We start from the raw sequence: 21,707 nt of genomic DNA, 5'->3' as shown, positions 1-21,707 counted from the left end.
TCAATCAAAAGAATTTGTATTTCTCTCGCACCACTCAGGGCTTCCATAACAAGCCCATCCAAAAATCCACCAATTATCTATACCGCGTACCCCTATTCAGCGTCGTGGGGGGGCGGGAGCCTATCCCAGCTGTCACTGGGTGAGAGGCGGGGTACACCCTGCACTGATCGTCAGTCAATCACAGGGCTGACACATAGAGACAGACAACCTTTCACGCTCACTCTCACACCTACAGGCAAGTCTTGAATTAACCCAATGAGCATGACATGAGCATGGGGAGAACGTGCGAACTCCACACAGAAAGGGGGTTTGAACCAGGAACCTTTTAGATGTGAGGTGACAGTGCTAACCACTCTACCACCGCGCAGCTCACCATCCAAAAATTTAAATCCAAAACATTTTGAGCTAGTTTTGGATGCTAGTTTATAATTTAACTTCTCTCAGAATCCTTGAGTTATTTCCCTCTAAATGGAGCCACACTGCATTATGGGTACTTTTTATAGCTTTATTACATTTTGGTCTGATCTTGTATTTAAGCTACATTTGGAATGCGGGACATTTACCTATAATAGTGTTATTATGTTGTGGTATTACTACTTTTACGTAGGGAAAGGAACTAAAACAATGTCTGCTCTTCAATGCAACAATCATTTTCTTGGCCTGTTTTCTTTCATCAAAGAATCTATACACTAACTACGGGTTCATGCAGTTTCAACAAAACTTAAATTTGAGTCAAAGCTTGTCTTGGAAAATAAGAGCACTGTTTCTACACACTACGTTACTTAAAAACGTCTCCTCTCATTCACCACATCCATAAAGTACACACTCCCCCTCTGTGCTGCTTGTACCCACTCTGCCCAGTCTGCATGTTTTACTGGAGTCCAGGTTGCAGTGGTGGAAGCTGTTCTGCTTTCTCTTATCCGAAGGGGTCAGAGTGGTAATGACATTTTCCTGCCAAATATAAGCTGTAAAATCCCACATTTTTATAGCTCGTCTGAAGCTCTTGTTGTTCCATAGCTGCTCTTTACAAAATAAAATGCTCATTATACGCTCGCTGCTGAATTTCTGCCTTCAATGCTCATCAAGCGAGAAAATAACTTCTGTAATTTTTCCATCGTGCAATATGATTTTATAAGAGTCTCAATCAAATTGAATTATAAGTAACAGATTCCAGTGTTGTTGGATAGATGGGCGTTTACCCTTACTTACGCCATCTATAATAGAGTGTATATAAAGGGTTGTATGTACAGAGTTTAAAGCCTATTTAAGCCTTATGTTTTTAATCACAAGCACATCATTACTTATTCCAGTTTAAAATTATATATCTTCCATACATGAGTCAAATTGTTGCAATACTTTATTTACGGGCTGCAGCTTTAATTCATTTAATTTTTTTATTTATCTGCCATTTATTATCTATTATACCACAGTCTGAGTGAACACTTGATACTAATTGGCTGCAGGGTTTCCATTATGTTTTGATAATGGACACCTACCAAGTAGTTTTGATGAAACTCTAAAATAATGAGTCAGACGGTTCTGGCTTCACCTCAGTTATTATTTCCTGATAACGCACACCTTGTAGGACAATACCCCTTACTTCATTGATAAATTGTTATATTAGTTATAACATGGCTGCACGGTGGTGCAGTGGTTACCGCTGTTGCCTCACAGCTAGAAGGTCACTGGTCCAAACCCCGGTTTGGGCAAGGTGGGCCTTTCTGTGCGGAGTTTGCATGTTCTCCTCGTGCATGTGTGGGCATCCTCCCACAGTCCAAAGACATGATTGTAAGGTTAATTGGTGACTCTAAATTGCCCATAGGTGTGGGTGTGAGTGCGAAAGGTTGTCTGTCTCTGTGTCGGCCCTGTGATTGACTGGCGACCAGTCCAGGGTGTACCCCGCCCTTCGCCCAATGGCAGCTGGGATAGGCTCCAGCCCCCCACGACCCTGAACAGGATAAGCGGTATAGATAATGGATGGATGGATGGATAGTTATAACATAAAATGTTATAGCTAGGACAGACTCCAGACCCTCCACAGCCCTAAACACTATAAGTGGTATAGAAAATGGATGGATAAAATCATAAGTTGTAATTGTTTGATGTTGAACAGTTCAATAACTAAAGATATTCAGTTTAATATAATAGAAAACAAAAAATATCAACACCACAGTGTAAATATACACTCCCCATTCAATATGTTTATTAAAGTAAAAGTGTCAGCAAAATGTGCCTCAAGTGTAAAAACTAAATTAACCCCTTTTGCATCTCCATTCAGAGCACAATATCAATTTATATCGTGCGCATACAGATATTACCTTAGTGGTTTTTTTAAGAATTAACATGTAAGCAACTTTTCACTGATGTAGTTGAGGTGGAGGTTGTCGAGGTAGAGGTGATTTTAAGAACTTCATGCACAGTGAGATTCATTGTACAATAAGTTATCATACTTTAGAAGCTCATCATGTTTTGTATATAAAATATGCAACACTAAAGTATTGTTAAAGTACTTAATCAAACGTTCTGTTACTCGCTGTTACTGCAGAAAAGCATCCACTCTTCACATGTGAGAAGTAAAAGAAAAGTTTGAAATTCACTTCTAAATAATTGTTTATCAATTAAATGTCTTAATCTTTTCATCATGACTCGGATCATCTCGGCCCAAAGTTTGACATGGAAGCTCCTGACCTCTTACATAAGTTGCATGTGAAGGGCCTCTTTAATCATCCTGTTACGATGTGGTATTTCAGCCACCTATAAACATGTAAAAAGGCTAATGCAGCATCACTTTAATATCACAAGTCTGTGATTTCTAAAGTCAAAGTAGTACAATATGTTTTACAAAATGATTTACAGTTAAACTGGTTAAATAAGTCCAATTAACATACCGGATAAGTGTCGTGATATTACTAGTTTATATATATTTGTACTATTTGATGGCAACCTTTGACTTCTAAAGGAGAGGCAGGAATCTTTATGGTCTTTTAAACATTACATTTACATTATATAAGCTTCTGGGTATTTAAGAGGCCTCATATACTGTCTCTTATGTAAACCTGCCCCTTAAGCAATGGATAACCTCCCGACGACCCTAAGTGTGGCTGTAAAAAGCTTACATGGACCCCTTTGGTGAAACGTTTTCACTGAGGAAAAGTAATAACATGTTTCTATGTATAATCAACTAAAAACACCTTAACTCAAATGACCACAGGCTCATTTAAAATGTAAAACAAAAAATGTATATCTATTAAGAGAAATTCAGTGGTTACTGATTTAAAGATAATCATTAAAGTAATGTAACAGGAAATATTCAGAATATTTAACATGATATCCCGCATTTCACAGGAATAATTTACTGGTTTCTTAGTAAAAGTGGTCAAAAATGTCACAAGCTTTCAGCTTGGTTTTGGGTGCAGTACCACTGTGAAGTAATGTGTAACTTGCTGGAACCTGTTGACTGACTGTCCATGGTTCAAACATGCAAATGCACCCAGTAAACCTGCTTTTCTACTGCTGTACAGTGGCAATAATGTACATATAACATGTATGGGGGGGGGGGGGGGGGGGAGCTGCCATGAGCCCCCAAATATATGAAATGCATAGTAAGCATCAATGTAGATGAGGTCAGTTAAGCTCAAAGTACATATTCATGAAAATAAATGACCTTTGTGCTCATTCTGCGATTGTTTGTCTTATTGATCACAGGCAGGGGTCAGGGTTAACCCATTTTTTATGTACAATATTCCCACAGTGCATGGCTTTGAGGCAAAAGGGAGGGTAAGAACATGCAGTTCTGTGGTGGTAATTGATTCCATATTAGCCTAGCCTAGCTTAGCCTGAGTGAGCACTCGGAGAGATATCACTGCTGCGCTTTCTCCACCAGCGTGGGCTGTTTGAGCTGAAGCCGGCGGGACGAGAAAGCACAGCTTCACTACACAGCCGGAACAGGACAGGTAGGTCTGCTGTTCACAAGTGTTTGACTTACTGTACTTATGACATGTTATGGGAATTCATACTGGGCGACATTTATAGATATAGTCTCTGAACGGTTTTCTCTCACGTTTCCTTTGATAGGAAACCTGAATCACTCAACATGACAGCCAAAAAACCGCAGAGCATGCTCCGAGAAGCTTCTCATCAGATTATAGCCGGGGGATCCGCTGGTAAGTCCAACAATTATTTCACTTGAACTTCTTGTAACTGATTACGCAATATTTTCAGGAGCTTGCTCGCTGCTAAACGTATGCAGCATGGCTAAAGTGCTGCCCGTAATACTAAAATGAAGTAACGCCCTCCTCAGTTAGCTTCCCACGAGTACGAAGTGTTTCAGTAAATTATCCAACATGCAATCGACAGCCGAAATATTAGCTGATCCACCAGCAGAAGGTCTTCGATAATATGAACCAAAGACGATGCATGTGTTACCAAGATAGTTCTCGCCTTTCTCACATGCTGGATCCCTGTGTGTACACGGAAGCGCCTCTGGGCAAGGAAGTTGGTTGCTGCGCATGCGTACTGCTGTTTGTGGCTAAATTGGAACGTCATCAAGTGACTCTGGAGGGGCAACGTTTACATGCATGTGTATTTTAGTGCAAGCAAGTTATGATAGCCCTTGAAGTTGGCAGATTAAAAAACATCCACAACAACAGGTTGTAAGAATTATGTGAATGGTGGGAAGCTGAGAATGAATCACCTTTTGTCTGTTTTTTCTTTAGTATGTCGACTTAAGAATATGAATGAATGAACAAAATGTTCTGGCACACGGATGACAACAAAATGAAATGCCTTGGTAAATTAATTGCTTTTAAGTTGGCTTCTGTTTCCAGAAATTGGATCATGTGTCATGTTTTTTCCCCCCTAAATAATGACGTCTTGTAAACCTGTTCGGGCAGGGCATATCATTTCTGCATGACAAATCATAGTAATACTCTCTGTCACTAGTGATCCTTGGCTGCAGTGCGCTCGATGCTGCCACCAATAGTCGAAAGAATACAATTTTTTTAAATCTATAAAGTTCCATTTATACAGTAAAAATCAATGGCCTGTAGACCACCGTTTTCATAATCTTTTACCATGGTTGCCTTCTTTAAATAATGAGGTTTTATTTCCAAATGTAGTTTAACTTTTTAATGGTCTTTACCGCTTTGTTAGAAATGGAAAGAGAATAAGATTGATAAATGCACCTTGAAAGACTTGCTATCTTAGTTGTATAAATGTGACCAAAAAGGGAAAATCTCTATTTAACCATGTGTCTAACCTTGATTTGCTTTCATCCATTTTGTTCCATATATTCAGAGTTTCACTTAATTTAGGGTCCTTTGTAATATGCACACCTAAATATTTACATTCATTTTTAATGGGGATACCATAAGCTGCTATCGAAAGAATACAAGTGAAACTGTTGTTTTTATTATAGTTATTGCAATTCAGATTATGGCCGCCGGTGGCAGCAGTGAGCACATAGTGGCTGAGCAATTTCCCGGTTAATAAGTGAGGAAGAAATTTCGCGCCATATTTGATTGTTGTTTTTGTTTGTTTGGACGTCGATTTAAAGCCTCTGTAGTCGCCGCCTCTCTTGTAGGATTAATCATGTCATTTGTTACTCTGCAACCGTCAGACAACCGTTTCTTTCACCATCAAACGTCTCCACAAGCTGCACTTCTTTTGGTGAGTTTGGGCTTTTAATATTATTGTTTAAAAGGCCGAGTGACTGACATGTTGAACGAGAGGCCGCTTTGCTATTTATTAGCCTAATGGCATTGACCGGTGTTAGCCCCGAACTTTCCTCTGATGTTTGTCCTTTATCTGCCAGGATATTGGACGTGTGAAAAGTTTGTCATGATGACGCTATGTTTACTGTGTCCAGTCAACCTGTTGTTAACATTTTTTTGCGGTCTTTTCATGCTTTATAACGAACTTCGCGGTTATCGTTGAACCTGTTGGTAAGCTAGCTTTGAGGCGTCGTAACAGTGTGTTACTATGGAAATGTAACCGTTACAGAGTGACGGGGGACAATGCAAGCTATAGCCTCAGTGAATCATGTTTCACCTACTTGTAGCTTAACCATGAGTGCGAACATATCTAATGTAATCTGAATCCAATCTAAAACGAATTATTTTATTGTTTTTTTAATCGACAAAAGAATATTGTACAAACATGTAGGGTAAGCAGTGGCAGCTCATAATAGTTTGAAACTATAACTGTGTGATGTTACGTTGGGTATGTATTTTATAAAAATATGAATGTGTGTGTGTACATAAGTATTTACACATGTTATTTTAATATCATCATGATAACTTCTTTTTATACCACGTTTCTTCCATTTTTTACTTAGTTTTATTTACTCTGTTTCTGATCACATAACAAAGATAAATATCACAATCTCCAACTAAAACACCCATTATTTGTCATTTTTAGGGATGCACGATATTGGATTTTTTGCCGATATTCGATATGCCGATATTTTCCAACCCTTTTGCCAATTTCGATGCCGATATCTTAGGCACATGTTTTTTCCCACCTCATTGCAGAGAACATCAACTCTCCCTTGTAGTGGAATTGACATCATGCCTACTCTTATTGTTGTGGCCCACTGGCAGATGCAGAAATAACATAATACAGTGCTTTGAAAATGGACACATTCACTGGGCAATATAAGAAAAGTACTCAAACTTAGGCTATGTACAAAATGCCATATTTATTTGTATGTAACATTTTCTTTCAAATAAAACTGTAATATTCATTAAGCTTTTATAGGAAATCATTGAGCGTTTATGCAGAATTAAACCGTTGATTTATCAGCAGAAAAAATCGGCAGAAAAATGACACACCTGCCGATGCCGATATATTCAATCTATAATCGGCAGATACCGATAACGTGCCGATAATATTGTGCATCCCTAGTAATTTTCCATCTCATTTAGTTTATTTCATCTCATTATTTATTTATTTATTTGTTTTTGTTTTTTCCCTCTCTCTCTCTTTTCCTCTTAGCTGATCAAAATTATATCTTCCCTCCCAGACTTCTCTTACATGATCCATATATTCCTGTTATTGTTTGTTAATGTATACATTGTCTGTCCATTGTCTTATTTTTGTTTGTTTGTTTGTCTTTGTCTTTCACTTCACACCTTTCATGGAAATAAGTTCCAAGTTCTAGAAGCTTATAACTTTTTTGTTTTTATCAAAGTGATTTAAGTAAAGAATTCAGCTCTGTGAGAAAGCTAAGGCCTTAGGTAGTGCTCTAGAAAGTTTCTGAAAATGTATGAATGAAAACATTTGCCTATCTAACACAATCCCAGACAAATGAGGTCACAAATTGGCCCAGATCTATGCTACAGTACAGTTGTGTGTCTAACCAGGATGTGAGCAGAGGTGAAACCTCTTGCGTCTTGGCTAATCTCTTTTCCTTAAACCTTTACAAGGAGCTCACCCGCACTGCTTCCCATTGTCTGTGCTGACTTTGTACTGTTCAACACCGCTGAAGATAAAGGTTTGGTTGCAGTGCCAGATGTTTGCCTCCTCCTATGCTATGTCAATGTAACCCTTAGTATTTATTACCACAGACTCCATAGCATTACACTAGTCCTACCTACTGCACCCACTGCTGTAAGCATGCAGCAATAATAATGAGATACTTCAGCCAAAAATGGCTTGTCAAACAATACACACCCGAGCCATTATTGTGAAACGTATATGTTGGAAAGGGTAGCAACACACCGCCTGCAGAGTGTGGTAGGAGTGCATATTAAATCTAATTGTTGCACAATTCTTTCTGTTCTTCCTTATAAGCCACATTGAAAAAATCAGCTGCAGTGTTTCGGGAAATGGAAACAGAAGGAGGATGTTGATTGCATAAAAAGACAGTGAATTTGGAGAGTGCAAAATCAAAGTCGAGGTTGGTTGTTAATCATTTTAAATTCCTTAAATCTGTAAGCAAGGTTGTGCAAAACCAACACGAGCAAGTTGCTGTTAAAAGGGAGCTTCGAAAGTTGTCATGCTTGGAGCGGGAAAGCTATCCAAATAAATGATTAAACACTTAGAACAACTGCAGCACTCTGCTGTTGTCAGAGGTTCTGCAGATGTGGACGTACTCCAGCCCCCTGGATTGCAGGATTGTGGTTGTGTGTGTATTTGCGGAATGAGAGTGATGCTTTCACATGACGTGGCCGCTCAGTAAAAGCTGCTCGTAGCATGACTGTTTGGCAATCTACAATGAGAAAAACAAGCTAGTAGACATCATTTCTTACAAGTTAGTTTTATTTTTAAAAGCATCTTAGTAGTTTTGTGATCATTGTGTCAATATCTGACTGAATTTTAGAACTTGTGTATGTTTTGAGTTCTTATTTCACACTCTCACTTGTTTAGCATTTCATGCTTTGTGATCACGTTCTGTATAATTAGTTCAGTCACACCTTGCTGCTTTGACTGTTGCAGTCAAGCACTAAATGTTAAATGATGAAAGCATAACATGCAAATATGATGTTCCTTTTATCAACAAGTATCAACAGAAAGTTATCAAACAATGGAGACAGTGAAGAGATCACGGGTAGACGGACTCTTTAGTGTGTCAGTTTTTGTTTTTTTGTCGAGCAGAGCGCCGACAGCTGTAAACAATAAGGACCACAAACTCTTTCCTCATGTTTGGATTCTTGGTGCTGTTGTTGTGCTTACTCACAAAGTTGATCAAAACTGCAGGCTGTTTTTTTTTTTTTTTTAATCTTTCTGTGCCCTTTATCCAGAGTGTTACGCTCTCTGTATGTACGTTTAAGGATTGTTTTCATAGTAAGAAATTATAATAATTCAATGTTAATCTCAGCCTTTGCAAAAATCCCAAAGTTTTTTCATGCGCACCTCCCTTGATTCTACTAGAAGCCGATTTTTTTGAGCTATACTTTCATTTTACATATTAAGATTTCACTATACAATCAGATAAAAGGCTTAAAGTGTTTTATTTTATTTTTTTTAAGATCATTTTTGTGGCTTTTATTTATAGGACAGCTGAAGGGAGACAGGAAGTGTGTGGAGTAGAGAGTGGGGGATGACACGCACCAAATGATCAGCAGACCGTTGAGTCGAAACTGCGATCAGTGCGACGAGGACTGTAGCCTCTGTACGTGGGGCGCCTTCTCTACCAACTGAGCTAAAACTGCGCCACTTAAAGTGTCTTTTTGACAAATACCAGCACATGACACTCAGACTGTTGATGTTTGCTCTGTGTGAAGCCAAAAAACATTTACTCTATTATCTCTCTATTAACTCTATTAACCTTGATCTCTTTAGCTTGCTTTCTCATGTCTCTCATCATGATCTTCTCACATCATACATAGGCGTATAAACATCTTTGCTGGGTACAGATCCCTGCAGAAAACACACCAAAATCATTGTAATCATAAAAATTATGTAAAAATATAAGTCAAAATAATCACGATTCGATATTGTTTCAAAATCGTTCAGCCCTAGTAGAATGTATTGCAACAGCAAAATGCACATATCTTTGGTTTGCATAGTTCAGTTGTGTCATTCTTCTTTTTTTATGTCCCTGGTTGACTAAAAAACCACCACCACTGTTGCATCTTTGCTCATAGCTCCTCAAGCATGTCTCCTCTCCTCCTCCTTGAGACGTCTGTCAATACGGCACGCTGAGATCGAATTCTGGGTTAAAGGCTGGAGGACAGAGGAGGCGAACGTTAGAGGAATGAGAAAAGTGGGCTGTTTTATCCAAGTGTCAAGCTAGAAATAGGTAGGAAAGCCACCTTACACGAGGAGTAGCTTTGATTCAGTAAAACAGTCAAGTGAAATAAAACAGATGTTGGTGTTGGGCCAAGTTAACCCAGTATTGATATATTGCTATATTAACCCAAGTGTTTTTTAGTGTCTGGTAAAGCAGTGCTCTAGCTTTTCTGCGGCTGGGGAATTTAACACACGTTGTCCCAGTAGTGCACTTTGTTTGTCAACAAATGTAAAAGACTTTTTCTCTTCTGATATTTCTTATTGTGGGAGATTTTGCTACATTAGCTTTAATAGTATGCAGTGAAGAACCCGATGAGCTACTGAATACAGGGTCTGTGTGCTGGTGTATGAACTTGAGTTGACTTGCAGGTAGATAACAATGAACGGTTCTTTTCCTGCTGTCAACGAATCATGAAGTGCTCAGAGTGCGACCTGTCTCAGGTGATGTTTTTATGAGAAACGGCCTGTCACATGTACCCTGGCTTTGTAGCATGTCCCTCCCTGCTCACACCTCACGAGCCCCCTGGGTCTGACAACCTGCTGTTCCAAACCCCCGACAGAGACAAGGTGGGGGTACCCGTCTATCCTCACCAAGAATGATGGGACAGACGTTTTAACCCGGAGCAGAAAGACCTCAGTGTTTCTTCTCACCCTCACTGTAACGCCCAACCAGACTTGTTTTTAATCCTGATTAACGAGGATGAAGACAGGGCTGTGTTAATTTATGTGTGAGCCCGTCGTACAGCCTTAACGCTGAATTAAGAGGAGAAACATGGTTTGGTTCTGTGTTTGGTCCTCCTCTGTGTTGAGCTTAGTATGGGAGGATGAATTTAATTAGTGTTTGTTTAAGAGCTTTAACGATAAGTTGATTGACAGCAAAAAAATGGTGGCTTTTTTAAACATGATCATGTTTGCTGTTTTGCTTTTTTGCCTCATGCCAGTGACTCTCAGCCTGGGGAAGACCCTCGTGTGGATAACAGGATCAAGAGTGCTTTAGGACAGTGGTTCCCAACCTTTTTCCATTGGAGCCCCCCCTTGTATCTAAGAAAGGCTGAGCCCTCCTAGCCCGCACACACATGCACCAAAACAATAAAGTGATTTATTCCAAATCTTTATTGGCAAAAATTGACACCTCAGCCCCAAAGTTATCTTTAGTTCTTATAATAAACACCCCAATTTAAATATGTGGATGTAGGCATTTCTGCATGCATGTCAAAAAATATATCTGTGTGCAAACTGTGCATACATGTGTGCATGTATGGATGAATATATTTTAATAGTTGAACTTTTGATGATCAAGTCAGTGCTTTTAATGATTTTATTCAACATGTGCAAATCTGATCTTGACAATCTCAGTGTAGACAAAGCCTCGCGCATCCCCAGCAATCTTTTGGCGCCCCCCTAAGGGGGGCCTGCACCCCAGGTTGGGAATCACTGCTTTAGAGATGTTTAATGGCATGTATAAGTGACAGAGGAAACACAAAGTTTGAATCCTTGTATCCAAACCTTGGCAAATATTGAATTGTAGAGGTCAGACTTGTAACCGATATAACTCTGACACCTGAGGAGAGCTTTACAATAGAACCAGCTTTATTTTAAGAGATTAAGTAGGCATAAAGGTTGTGATAAATTGTCTTTAGAAGTAGTTAACTGAATATCTTTAGTGTGTTGATCAGACAAAAAAGCTGTTTGATTACTATATCTTAACCCTCAGGAAACTGCAATTTTTAACAGTTTACTTTTTGCATTTTATAGCCCAAAAATAAACTACAGATAAATGAATAAGTAACAACATCAAAAGTTACAGCCTCAGCATGTGTGTTGCAGTTATCAACAGTATTTCCAATAAGTCTTTTATCCTCGATGATTAGTGTTATGAGAAATTCATATACTTTACTTAGTCATAGATATGTTCATCTACTTTTTGATTTTGCAGTGCCGATGTGCATCGATAATGAAGCTCTTGAAGTTCCTATCCTTGCCTGTTTGTCCACAAGGGGGCAGTAGCTGCACACTGTATCTCTCTTCATGGTAAAGGGACAATAACACATTTCAGTGGTTAAGCTCAGGTTATAAGTTTTGGACACAGGTAGGCAGAAGTGATTAATGAGTGCTCTCACGAGTATTTGTGTGTTGAATTAAAAAAAGAAGAAATGTATGTTCTCTTATTTAAAGAAAAAATAGATTAAAAGGTGGAAGTAGGGGCATAAAAACGTCATTAAAATAATACTGTCATTATGATTAATACACACTACAGAGCCATATTTAAAATTAGAAATCTAGTTTCATGCTGGTGGCTGTAATGTTTTCTCTAAGCTCTTTGTTATTTCCTTTAGTAGATGCATGTTTTAAAACTCCATGAGTAAATCGATCCGTCTCCAGCAAATGGACTGTGACGACATGAGACAGACGCCCCCGTGTGTGATTACTGCAGACCCCCCCTCCCCTCTTACCTCCCCCCTCCAGACTGTCAGAGCCTCGCTCGGGCTGCACCGCACATTTAATTGGTTTTAAACATTGAACCTGAAATCAGACGGGAAAGAACAAATAAAGCCACTTAGCCTAAATGAAGGAGAGGAAGAAAGGAGGAGAGAGGGGATCAAATAAATAAAGGCATACCGTGTGTGTGTGTGCACGTGCATGTGTGCGCTCTATCCATCGACAGAGAGGCTGCAGTTAGAGAGAGCGATCCCTGAGTGGCTGCTCCAATCACAGCAGAATTAGGCCTAATATTTATTTCCAGAAACAATTGTACATGTTTGAGCGCGGCTTTGATTGAACTCCCGGCGGACATGTTGGAGACAGATGTTTAGATGACCTCATGTTTGAAGTAATGTTGATTCTGTTCCTCTGAATCAGCTCCCTCTCTGACTCCCATCCTCTGCGTCTCAGTGTGGGAGAGCAGGAGGAGGCTGACGTCCTTCATATTTATTAATGTGTGCTTTGGCTCGCATTAAATAGCGCACATTAACATTTGTGGTCCCATCCTTGACAGACAGATGTCCCTGCATGGGGGGGACGTGGACGGCTGGGTTAAAATGAGCCATGATAGTGCTGAAGGATGGCTACTTAAGCGGACACATCTGTCTTTAGTTCACAGTGCTGCTCCCCGTACATGACAAGGCCTGGATTTAACATTAAGGCAGCACTTTAGACAGGCTTGTTAACATGCATTGATAATTAGAAATGTTCCTTTTTTTATTTTTCCTCCTGATTTCTCTTTATTAATAATTTGCATGCTGCAGGGTGCGCAGGCAACAATAAAAGTAACCCCTCATTTATGCTAACTCGAGAAAAATTACACCGTTCTTAAAATAAAAACTAAAGATTAATATTATTAGTCAAATAATTACCGTCCTCGGCAAACTTTAATCATCACAATGTCAATAAGAAAGTAGTTAAATGAGAACAGGCAGTCTAATTGTATCAAATTAATGATACAAATATCTGGCATCACAGAATAGATTGAAAAAACTTTAAATGAAACAATAATTTGGATAAAAATTGCACAATTTGTATTGGTTTAAATCGTTTAAAATTCTACGTCATCTGAATTTTATATTACACAAAAAACTTTTAAATACAAATAAGATCGTAGAAAAACGTAGGCCTTTATTTAGGACTGATGAGGCTCAGCGGCAGAGTCTCTCAGTCGGAAGGTGGAGGGTTTGATCCCGAGCTGCTGCAGTCTACATGTCGAAGCGTCCTGAGGCAAGACACTGAACCCGAAGTTGCTCCATAACCATCGGTGTGTGACTGTGCGTGAATGCTTTGCTGATTGGAGATTGGCACTTTGCAGCAGTGTGTGAATGTGTGTGTGAAAGGGTGAGTGTGACATGTAGCGTAAAAGACTAAAAGCATGATCTAAGTGCAGCCCATTTACCATTTATATTTACCTTTCATTTAGATGCAAAAAACCCCACAAACCTGCACACTGCTAAGCCGAGCCCAGGGGAGCGTCACAGTGGTTTTTTCTTAAGGGACAGATGTTTAAACTCAGGCTGGGCGCTGGCGGTCATATGCCAATTGGCTGACTTCCTGAGCTACAATCAGCATAGTATATCTAAGTTTTGACAGCGAAATGCCTGCAAGGATTCTCAGTCATCCAAGTCAGATAAAGTCAAACAACAAATCCACGCTGGTTGCGTGATAAATCAGCACTGTCTGTTAAGGCCCTGTCTGAAAGAGAGTAAAATATGAACATGTTTGTTTAATTCAATCAATACAGAACCATTACAGCAGACATCAGGACTGCATTTTATGACCTGACCTTTTTTATTTATCTATTAAATCCAAACTTGAGCTGATGTAATGCTCGCAGAAAAATCTAAACCATGCACGAGACTCTTGCTTTGCCTTCACTTCCAGCAGGTGAGGCCTCTCAGGCTTCAGGCTGCAGGCTGCACGTGAATCATCGTGATTTGACAAGTGTCATTAATATTTACTGAAATGATCTGCCCCGGTCTGAGATCTGTCTCTGTCAAACTGTCAGCATGTAACAAACTGAATTTTAAAAACACAGTGAGACATTGCAGCTGAAGACGTCTCATCAAGTAAAATAACTAAACTGAAGAAAGTATCGAACAGGCAGCATTTGGCGTTTTAAATGTTCTGCATTAACTTGTCGACATGTTTGGCTTAAACAAACCACCAGTTATCATTTTAAGGACGTTCATCCTTTTTAAATCAAGCGTTAGATCCGTAGAAGCGCTGAAAGTGAAGAAATAAAGCCGTTATCCGGTTAAGTAAGAGCCTGCGATGTGATGTACGAGCCCCAGTCGAGCTCGCGACGTTATCTTAATGACGCGATTTATGAAACGCTTCATGGCGCAGTTTGAGGGGACCAGAGGAGGGAGGGAGACTCCGCTCATGTGCCGCAGGAACGGCCTGTGTGAGTAATCAGTCCAGCCAAGACGAAACGCTCAATTATCTGATGTATTTGCTCGAGCGTGCACGGGGCACGCGCGCGAGCCTAAACTTCGAGTCAGGAGAGGCCGCGCGCGCTCCGCAGTGACCTCAGAATCAGCTGTTGTTAGTGTCAGAGAGTGAGTCCAGCGTGTGACACACAGTTGCCTTATTTATGACATGATTTCATGCATTATATATAATGTTACGTTATGCGTCCATAATTAGAGCATGTTAGTAGAATGCTAATATGCTTACAAATGTTCAGTTAATCTGTGATTTAAATTGATAATAATTGGGCCTGGTCAACAGTAAAATAGCATTTTTCCACTACAGAACAGTAGCTATAAATTCTTACTGTAATGCTGTTCAGGTCATATAAATTATATTATTGTTCTACATTGTAAACCTCTGTGTTTTTATATAAGTGTATTCATTGTGGATTTTTTATTTACTGTAGCTTGTGTATTTTAAAGGTAATTTAAAGGCCCATGTATGGATATGCATTGCATTATTTGGCATTGGTTAACATGCAACAACTTGCCATCTATACAAATACACAATAAATGTGTTCACAGTAAAAAAAAAAATACTACTAATAGTCACAACTAAAACAATAATGGGTGTAAAATTATGCAACGCTTTAGCAGAGTGATTTTTAACATATCGAGTCTGATGATGTAATGTTACATAAAGGCAGCGAACAGGGTCCAGCAGAGGGTCTCACTGAAAGGTGACCAATCCTAGAGGAAAATTAAGTCATTTTATTTAAAAATAACATTTAATAACATCAAATGTTGACCACAGTGCTGTACAGTGAGATGAAATATGAGCTGTTCTGACATGTAACCTGGCTGACTGTCTGATGGTTACACAGAGAGAACTGTAATCGAAGAAAAGGAGAAAAAAAAGCATGAACTTTAATCTAGTTCATAACAATAAAATAAATGATTGGATTTTGCAAGTGATTTAAGATGTAAGAACCCAGAAGGGACCATGATAGAGTTCAATAACTTGAAATAGTTTTAGAATAATTGTTTATATGTTGGCTTTTTATTCAGGTAATTAAACTTAATAATTATTGATGATGCTTTAGTGCAGTGTTCTCATACTTTTTATTCAATGTTCCCCTACTCTACCAATCTGCACCATCAGCCTCTTATTATTACTATTTAATAAAAAAGCAACCGTGTGTCTGTAAAAACATTTCATGAAGTACACTGGCTTCATGCAACTGTTGGCTAATTTCTCCTCGCTAAAAACGATTTATTATAACGAGCCTAAAAACATATTCTCGGGGATACTGACAGAATTTAGTCGCTCTGTTTTCACTCAGTTTGTTTTTGAAGCTCTGAGCACTGAGCCAGTTTCTATCTTGAAAAATTAACATAAACCTGAAGGTGATCTGTTTACTGCTACAGTTGACAGTTTATGGCGGAAAAAAACATAAAAAGGAAAATTAATGTAAAATGTTGTTTATCAAATAATACATTTATTTTTCAAATTAACTTATCATAGATTTATTATTTTAGGAATGATGCATGACTAATATTTTTTAAATGACCATTTATATTAATCCCCCTGCAGTTCTCTCAAGGACCCCTAGAGGTGCCAGCACCTCCACAGTCAGACATGGCAGCACGCACAGGACATTAATCATACATGTGAGTTCCTAGAATAATAATAATGATAATTATATTGTTATGGTAAGAGCGGATTCAGTCAGATAATTGTGATTGCTTTACATGGGAGGCTTTCTCTGGATCATTTGCTCTTATTTAGAGGTTCCAGTTATTAAAACCAGGACACCGCGCTGCAGGACGCTCGGTGCAGCTGATGTTAGACTGTGGTGATTTTTCTTTGCATCATCGCATGATTTCATGCTGCAAACGACATCACACAGGTCGTCTACACCCTACGCCACACGACACTAAACCTTTTATTTATGTGCGAGTGCGTGTTCAGCACAGAAGATGCCTGCTAACAGGGGAAGGGGACAGATGTAAAGTAAGCACTGAAATCACTCTATGGCAAAGTGAAAAGTGAAGGCGTACATAGCGCAGCACATGGCAACAATAATAAAACTAGGAGGGAAATCAGCTAAACAAGCTATGCTTAATTGAGCACTTAGTCTAAGTAGTCAAGGGGCAGAGAGAGAGTGACCCTGTAAGAAAGTGAAAGTTTACAGTTGGGAGAAGGACCCTGTGTGTGTGTGTGTGTGTACATTCGCTTGCATCTGGGTTATGTATTCGTGCAAAAGAAAATGGCCGTGCGTGCGTGCATGGGCGATGTTTTCATGCCACGAACCGGTCAAGTGTGCTTGTTTGTTTGTTTGTTTTGCGTGTGCGTGCATCCGAGCGTGAGATTTATGCCGGGAAATTGGATATAATTGCGTGTGTTTGCTCGGGACATGCGTGCACATGCATCAGAGGAAATAGATCCATTTAAGCGTCTGTGTGAGTGTGTGTGTGTTCCGCATGTGTCTGGATTATGTTTTTTAGATGTGTGTGTATATTTCTGAGCTCGGCTCTGTTTTGAACCTCCTAATTAAGTCACAAAAGAACAAGCTCTTCCTGTGGAGAGCCACTGTCTGTCGTCCCGGCAGACTGATTATGTCAGGGTGTCATTTTGGGAGATGTTTGATTAAAAATAACCAAAAACAAAAAGCATAAAACTGCAAAAATGTACTTTATTTTCTATATCAATATAGGCAGTCAAGAGCTGCAGCATTCCCTCTGTTTATCCTCCAGCACCTTGTTCCTCATGAACACTGACATGTGTGTTGAAAAGTCTCGAATTGGGCATTTAACCTCCTGCCCTGTAGCTCGTAGCCACAGTTGGTAGCAGGTCAGACATATGGGCCCGCTGCACCGCGGTAGAAGAAAACCACTGCATGCTTTCCTAATGCTGATTTTTCAGCCTCACCGGTTTTTGATCTTTTGTTTAATAGTTTTTGTTTTGTTTCAGGAAATCCTAAGAAGGAAAAAAAACCAGCCGGGGCCAAAGAAAACCTCATGTTCTTCTGACTGAATTTGATACACGATTCAAGAGCTGAGATACAGTAATTACAAGCCCTCCGTGCTCCTGCTGTAAGCGCTGAAATATAAATAAACATAATAAGTACTGTCAAAAAAACAAAAACAAAATCGGACAAACTAAAAACCCTGAATTACATGCCGGTTTCCGTGTGTGTGTGTGTGTGTGTGTGTGCATTGTGTTTGTGTGTCTGCCCTGTGATTCTCTGGATGAGCTGGAAATTTACAGCACAGGTTTTTACTGTAAGCTCCGGCCAAAAACTGTAATTCTTCCTCCCCTTTTAGCTCTCAGGCCGCCCCTTTTAACTTAACTCTATCAAGATGAACAGCGTCCGGGCCAGTGCAGTAATCACAATGTAATTTGTTGTGCTCGTGGGCCAATTTGTGTCATTTTTTGGGGAGAAATATCCCGTGCCTGCCTGGTGGCCACGCGAGAGCATGTTCAAGGCTTTAATTAGGCACGTTCAGATTTATAGACACTTTGTATTATTTCTGATCCTGAGCGGTCGGAGGATGACTCGCTTGGGGAGACGGACGCTGGCACAGGACGAGGAAAAAATTGATAATGACAAACAAAACTGAATGAAAGGTCACGTTAGGAATTTGTTTACCATTTCATTATCATTTTGGAATCGAAGAGGCGTTCATCGAAATGAAAGCAGACACAAATGTCGGGAAAGAGCTGAGAGGGAACAGTGAGGTATGCACGAGGGATGGAGACGTGAAATAAGCTGCAGGATCGTGTGTTAATGCTCAGTTATGTTGCAATCCTGAGAAGATGCATTTTTTTTTTAGACATCTCTGGCTTGCATTTCTGATAAATCGAAACGGGACATTTCGCTATTTCGTGTGTGTCATTAATTTGCCGCAGTTATTAGACAGTTTGCCGTTAGAACTCGGTTATAACCTCGCTTATTTGTGCACATTGAAAAAAAAAACTTCAAAGACGACAGTGCAGCTCACAGTTATCCTGCATCTGCACAGAACACGCTCAACAGAGCTGTAAACCCTCCTGAGTCACCTGTGTTTAACATTTACACTAGAATGACTACGTTTACATGCACAAAATATTATAGGGCTGGGCGACATGGCCAAAGTCCTGTATCACAACAGAGGATGTCACGATAACAATATATATCACCATATATCGTGTTTTCCGGTAATTTAACAAATAATTAATCTCTATGAAATACCCACATGGTAAAGCATATTTTCTGATAATCCTGTGTGAATTAAATACTTGACAAATAAAAAGTGCTGAGTTTCCGTTTTCACTTGAGTCCTTTTATGCACGTTAATGTCGCCTCCCTCTGGTTCGCTCCCGGTTCACTCAAACGTGCAATGATTAGAACGTAAAGCGTCGTCAAAGTGACGTAAAAAATAGCTGTAAAGCAGTTCAGCTGTTGGTTTTGTGACATCACGACAGAGACAATACTGAAAAACACATATGATAGACATTTTAACAATATATATTATCACATTGCCCAGCCCTAATAAGTTGAAGTGGCTAATGAAAATGTATATGTAGCTAATATTCCTGTTTATGCAGCCATACTTACTCTGATACCTCCAGCCTTGCAATGTAGTTGGTGTGTAATAATGCACAGAGACTGTAAACATGTGAGAGGCCTTCTACTGCAAGCTGCAACTAAGATTATACGCGTCCAAAGAATGCTCCTACAATGCTAAAAACCCTGCATATGTCACATGTCTTTATCCCAAAGAATGCTGCATTAATATGGTTTAATTTAGTACATCGAACTGGCTGCCATGCTGTGTTTTTGTGCTTAGTGTAATGGACATCCTTTTCATCTATTGTATTAATCACATCTGTAGTTAAACTAGCCCTCTGGCTAATTGTGGCATATTTAAAGTACTGTTAATAACATGCACTGTCCCTTAGTAGTAAACTGAATGATAAAGACTCATACATGATAATTTCCCACTATTATAAATATGTTAAGAATAAAAGTCTTTAGTTGTGCCTACAAAAAATATTAAATCAAGAGTAAATTGTGTATTTAGAGCATTGTGACGCCCCTGTTTATCTGAGAACCTGCTCCAAATATAGCCTGAATATGATGACTCAGACTAGAGGGCAGGAGAGAGCCACATTTGTGCTTTATAATCCGCCTCAGTTATGTATTGAGTAAAAAGTTGGTGCTGCTCCCAGCTGGCACTTTAAGCACAGCGAAGTCTGTGGATTTCAGGGTAATATAAAGACGGATAACTTTGCTGATCCTTTCACATGTACGCTCAAGCCTTTTCACTTAAGCATGACATAACGCTCTGAAAATATGAGATAATCCCTTCACATCTGTGTTTAGTTTTCCACAGGTATCATTGGAAATGTTAATATTACACAGTATGAATTAGTTATTTATGCTGAACGGCCTCCAAGCTTTCATTCAACACACCGATTCTTGAAATAGTTTCATCCCACACTGAGATCTAAATCATGACTCAGATACGACTCAGGCTGTGTTTTCTATGGCCTGTGTGAGTTTTAAAAACAGGAGTTCACACTGCGATGCGTTGAGTAGAACGGAGACCACACAGGGCGATCGGCAGCATTTGAAGCAGGTAAACGGAGGGGAAGGAGGAGGGAGGGGGGAACAGTGGCCGAGAAATGGGACAGAGAGGAAGGTTAAGTTATCAGCTGCGGTCTGGGGTCTGACGGAGCGAGCGCTCAGCTGGGCAGCTCTGTAATCACAGGCTCTGACAGATGCTTTCTCGATAAGAATCCCCCAGAAGCCCTGCAGGAACACACAGGCGGCCAGCTGTTTCCATAGAGAGGCATTGATGTTCACGTCTTCAAAAGGACGACGTGAATCCAACAATAACTGTAGCAGAGGCTGTGTGTCTCTTCAAGGCACGGCACAAGTCTCCCTCCAGTCCGGCGCAGGTGAACTTTGTTTGAGTAATTTTCCTATTTGTAGTCGATCTCGGAGCTTGTGTTCTCCAGGTTTGCACGTGGTTTGAAAAGGGGAATTATCAGTCAAAGATTTTCCTTTACCGCACAAGAAGAAATCTTTTTTGGAGCTCCATTGGTGTTCTGCTCTTTCCTGAATTGCGGTCCTCTCGGGTGTGTTTCATAATGATACTTCGAGCGTTGCAGCTTGATGTATAGCACCCAGGGGAGAACCTGCACTCTGCACCAATCTATCAGTCCCCAGCCGGAGGAAGGCAGAATGACACAGTCAGGCCTCTGCCATTACACCCCCCCCCCCCATCATATTCTGAATTTACTTTAAATAGATGGCGTGTTTTTTTCCCTTTTTTTTCATAAAGGAAACGTCTTGAGTGATCGTGCGCAGGCCTTTGTGGTTTTGCAGATGTGATTACTTGAGGAAATGTTTTGTTAGTAAAAATTGTTCTATTTAATTGTAGCTGCTGAAAAAACAGTATGCTCATTAGTTTTTAGGCCACCAGTTGCTGGTTGGTGCTCCTTATTTGAATAGTTGATGATATTTACATCGCATACACTCTGATTTAAAACATTTATTATTCCACTTGTAATAATCTGTATAAAAATGTGACTTGTGCTAATTTTAGCAAACTTGTCTTCCTACTTGATACAATAACACTCCCGCTCTTGGTTTTTCTTAAGTGGAAAGGAGACAAGGTAATTACCCTTGGGGCAATTAGAGAAAGGGGCTGAGGGAGTAGGAAAGTCATTTTCTAACCCAAACATCCTGGTCCGAGGGGCCGGAGCGGCTGGACAGCCTCCTGGAGGCCGGCGGCTGGCTCGCAGGGAGCCGTGCGTGGGGAAGTGGATCAGGGTTTGTTTTCTTTCTCCGGAGGCAGGCCTCTGAAACTTCTGCCAGATGAACAGCACCTGAAACGCAGCAGCTCTCCCACCGCCGACAGCAGAGGGAGTGATTTACTGTACTCGCCTAGGCGTGCTTGTGTGCATGAAATCCTGTTAGTCAGCTCCATCACACTGTGAGCATGCAGCGGATCAGGGAGGAGGGAGCACGTCTGTGTTTTTTTTTTTGCAGCCTCTTTAGGGCTGCTTGAAAATGTTTGTGAGGA

General features: G+C 40.0%; 1 protein-coding gene across 1 annotated transcript in view; it reads left to right on the top strand.

The window, feature by feature from the left end:
- Nucleotides 1-3,925: 3,925 nt before the first annotated feature.
- Nucleotides 3,926-21,707, top strand: part of slc25a21 (solute carrier family 25 member 21) — a 110,485-nt gene continuing 92,703 nt past the window's right edge. The window contains exons 1-2 of the mRNA XM_069662175.1: nucleotides 3,926-3,953; nucleotides 4,075-4,163. Coding sequence (XP_069518276.1) covers nucleotides 4,094-4,163 — 70 coding nt within the window. The 5' untranslated portion in view covers nucleotides 3,926-3,953; nucleotides 4,075-4,093. The remainder of the gene's footprint in view (nucleotides 3,954-4,074; nucleotides 4,164-21,707) is intronic.

This window comes from Semicossyphus pulcher, unplaced genomic scaffold, assembly GCF_022749685.1.
Source record: "Semicossyphus pulcher isolate SPU_LCO1_2020_fin unplaced genomic scaffold, fSemPul1.0.p SCAF_14, whole genome shotgun sequence".
In the NCBI taxonomy this organism is placed as follows: domain Eukaryota; kingdom Metazoa; phylum Chordata; class Actinopteri; order Labriformes; family Labridae; genus Semicossyphus; species Semicossyphus pulcher.
Note: the sequence above shows the minus strand (reverse complement) of the source record. Positions and strands in the feature narration are given on the sequence as shown.